A 2,259-nucleotide genomic window follows, 5' to 3' on the forward strand; every position below is an offset into this window, starting at 1 on the left:
AATATCTGTCTAGTTAAATACATGATTCGTATCGAAAAGTCTTTGTTGTAATAGCCAAGAGTACCACTATGATAAACTTGGCTAGGTTTCAGAGTGCTTGTTCACAGCTGCCTAGCACGACTCAAAAAAGTTGTAGAAAGTTGTGTAACAACTGGAGTTGCACTAAAACTCTCATTCGTATCAGTTTAGGATAGACTTATATCTGAAGAAAATTATCTTTTTAAAATAGTCTCTCAGCTGAGATGATGCTTTTCCAGCCTGTAGCTCACAGGAAGTTGGTTACTAACAGCACGTCTGCAGTCCTCTACCTAATTCTTAGCATAATGAGTCCAATTTTCCTCTTTGTAGAGAGATAGGGCGCGCATTTGCCATACTCTCCGTTTATAACCACATAGCCTCATCTTTCATAATATGCAAGAATCACTGAAAGGGTAAAAGTCCCTGTCTGGCATCCATGGGAACCTTTCCATGTCCGGTAGGAAATTTTCATATGTCTGGTTTGCCATGGGTGTTGCTATATACATTTTGTGACCCTAAAAACAGAATAACAGTCTTTGAAGTTTTTGTTATCAATTGATGTGAACTCTACCCATCCCAACCATACTGGTGACTCTATCCCCTTGCCAGACCGCCACCCTGTTCCTGAACCTCCCGGCAGGATCCAGTGCCAGTCCCCAAGGAAATCAGGAAAGGGTGGAAGCCACTGAGCCAGCCATCATTCACAAACACCTGACACAGGTGTGGTTTTCTGCAGTGCGCAGCTCCGGCCCTTACAGGTACATTGCATGCTCGCCCTAGGCTGTTAGCAGTTCCATGGAAATATGTACCAATGGTGCCATTCTGTTTTCTCGTCAAATTGCCCCCTTGTGAGGCCACTCTGCCACTCAGTCAACTCTGCTACCGTCGTGGCTCAGATGCCCTAGAGATTGATCGGCACAACCGCCACCGAGCGATCCAAGCTATTTGCTCTGTCATTCTAGAAACCACGGCGTCCAACGGCGGGTCAAACCAGCTTCCGGCTCTCGGGAATAACGCGCTTTTCGTTCTTCACGGTGGAATTTTCTCGAAGCGCCAGTGCGTTGGAGTAGGCTGCATGGGGCGGAAGTGGCCGCTGAGATGGGGGCTGTCACGTGGCTCCGCCCCATCCGGGGGCGCGCGCGGGGTCCGCCTCGTGGCGGGGCCACGTGACAGCCCCAGCTCAGCGGCCACTTCCGCCCTGCACAGCGTCTGGCGTTGCCTCCCGGCCGGCCGCCACCGAGGGCCGGTCCCGCAGCTCTCGCCATGTCGCTTTACTGCAGGCGCAAGTACAAGAGCGGGGACCTGGTGTTCGCCAAGCTAAAGGGCTACGCCCACTGGCCGGCCCGGATAGAGCACATGGCCGAACCTAACCGGTACCAGGTGTTCTTCTTCGGGACCCATGAGACGGCCTTCCTGGGCCCCAAGTACCTGTTCCCGTACGAGGAGTGCAAGGCCAAGTTCGGGCAGCCGAGCAAAAGGCGCGGCTTCAGCGAGGGCCTGTGGGAGATCGAGAACAACCCCACGGTCCAGGCGGCCCACGGCGAGCTCGCCCGGGAGAGGCGCGGCGTGGACGGGCCCGAGCGGGAGCCCAAGGCCGCCGAGGGAGACGCCGAGGGCGGCGGCGACGGGCCGGGGAAGCTGGTCGTCCAAAAGCCTGCGGAGGAAGAGGCCGCGGAGGAGGAGGAGGAGGACGACGAGAAGGGCCCGCTGAAGAGGAACGCGGGGGACCTGCCGGAGGATGCCGCCAAACGGCCCAGGGAGGCCACCCCCGAAGAGGAGGCGGCAGTGGCGGCGGCGGCGGCCAGCGAGGGCCAGAGGCCTCCCGGCCTGGAGGGGGAGCACGAAGACGCCGCGTCCGAGCCTGGCAGTGCCTGGGAGCCGCCTCAGGAGGATCAGCGAGAGGTGGACGTCGCAGAGAGGGTGGCCGAGGCCCCGGGCGGCGGCGATCACGACAGCCTGTAGTCAGCAATGTTGCCAGAAGAGCCCCCGCCCCGTTCCTGCTGCGGCCTGGCTGTTACTGGGGCATCTGGCCACGGCCTGCAAACTGGGACTGCCTTTCCCACCCTGCCCGCCCCTCCCTCTGCCTCTGCTCATTGTCCCTAGCCAACCCTGCCCCTGGGGCTTGACCCCGCACCGGGCAGGCCACTCGCTATCACCTCTGTGCCCCCATGCCCCTGTGATCTGGGTCAGGGCCTCCGCTCCCTGGAATGAAATGAGGCTACCGTTCCCCCGCCCTGCCTG

At 58.7% G+C, this 2,259-nt stretch overlaps 1 protein-coding gene across 1 annotated transcript; it reads left to right on the forward strand.

Moving 5' to 3' along the window:
- Window positions 1-1,281: 1,281 nt before the first annotated feature.
- HDGFL1 (HDGF like 1) lies at window positions 1,282-1,980 on the forward strand. Its single transcript, XM_045552613.1, has one exon. It carries the CDS (start codon window positions 1,282-1,284, stop codon window positions 1,978-1,980), a length of 699 nt encoding a protein of 232 aa, XP_045408569.1.
- Window positions 1,981-2,259: the final 279 nt, after the last annotated feature.

This window comes from Lemur catta, chromosome 5 (genome assembly GCF_020740605.2).
Source record: "Lemur catta isolate mLemCat1 chromosome 5, mLemCat1.pri, whole genome shotgun sequence".
In the NCBI taxonomy this organism is placed as follows: Eukaryota; Metazoa; Chordata; class Mammalia; order Primates; family Lemuridae; genus Lemur; species Lemur catta.

Bases quoted from the DNA above. Each gene is read 5' to 3' on its own strand.
- HDGFL1 (XM_045552613.1), top strand. From the start codon at position 1,282: ATGTCGCTTTACTGCAGGCGCAAGTACAAGAGCGGGGACCTGGTGTTC.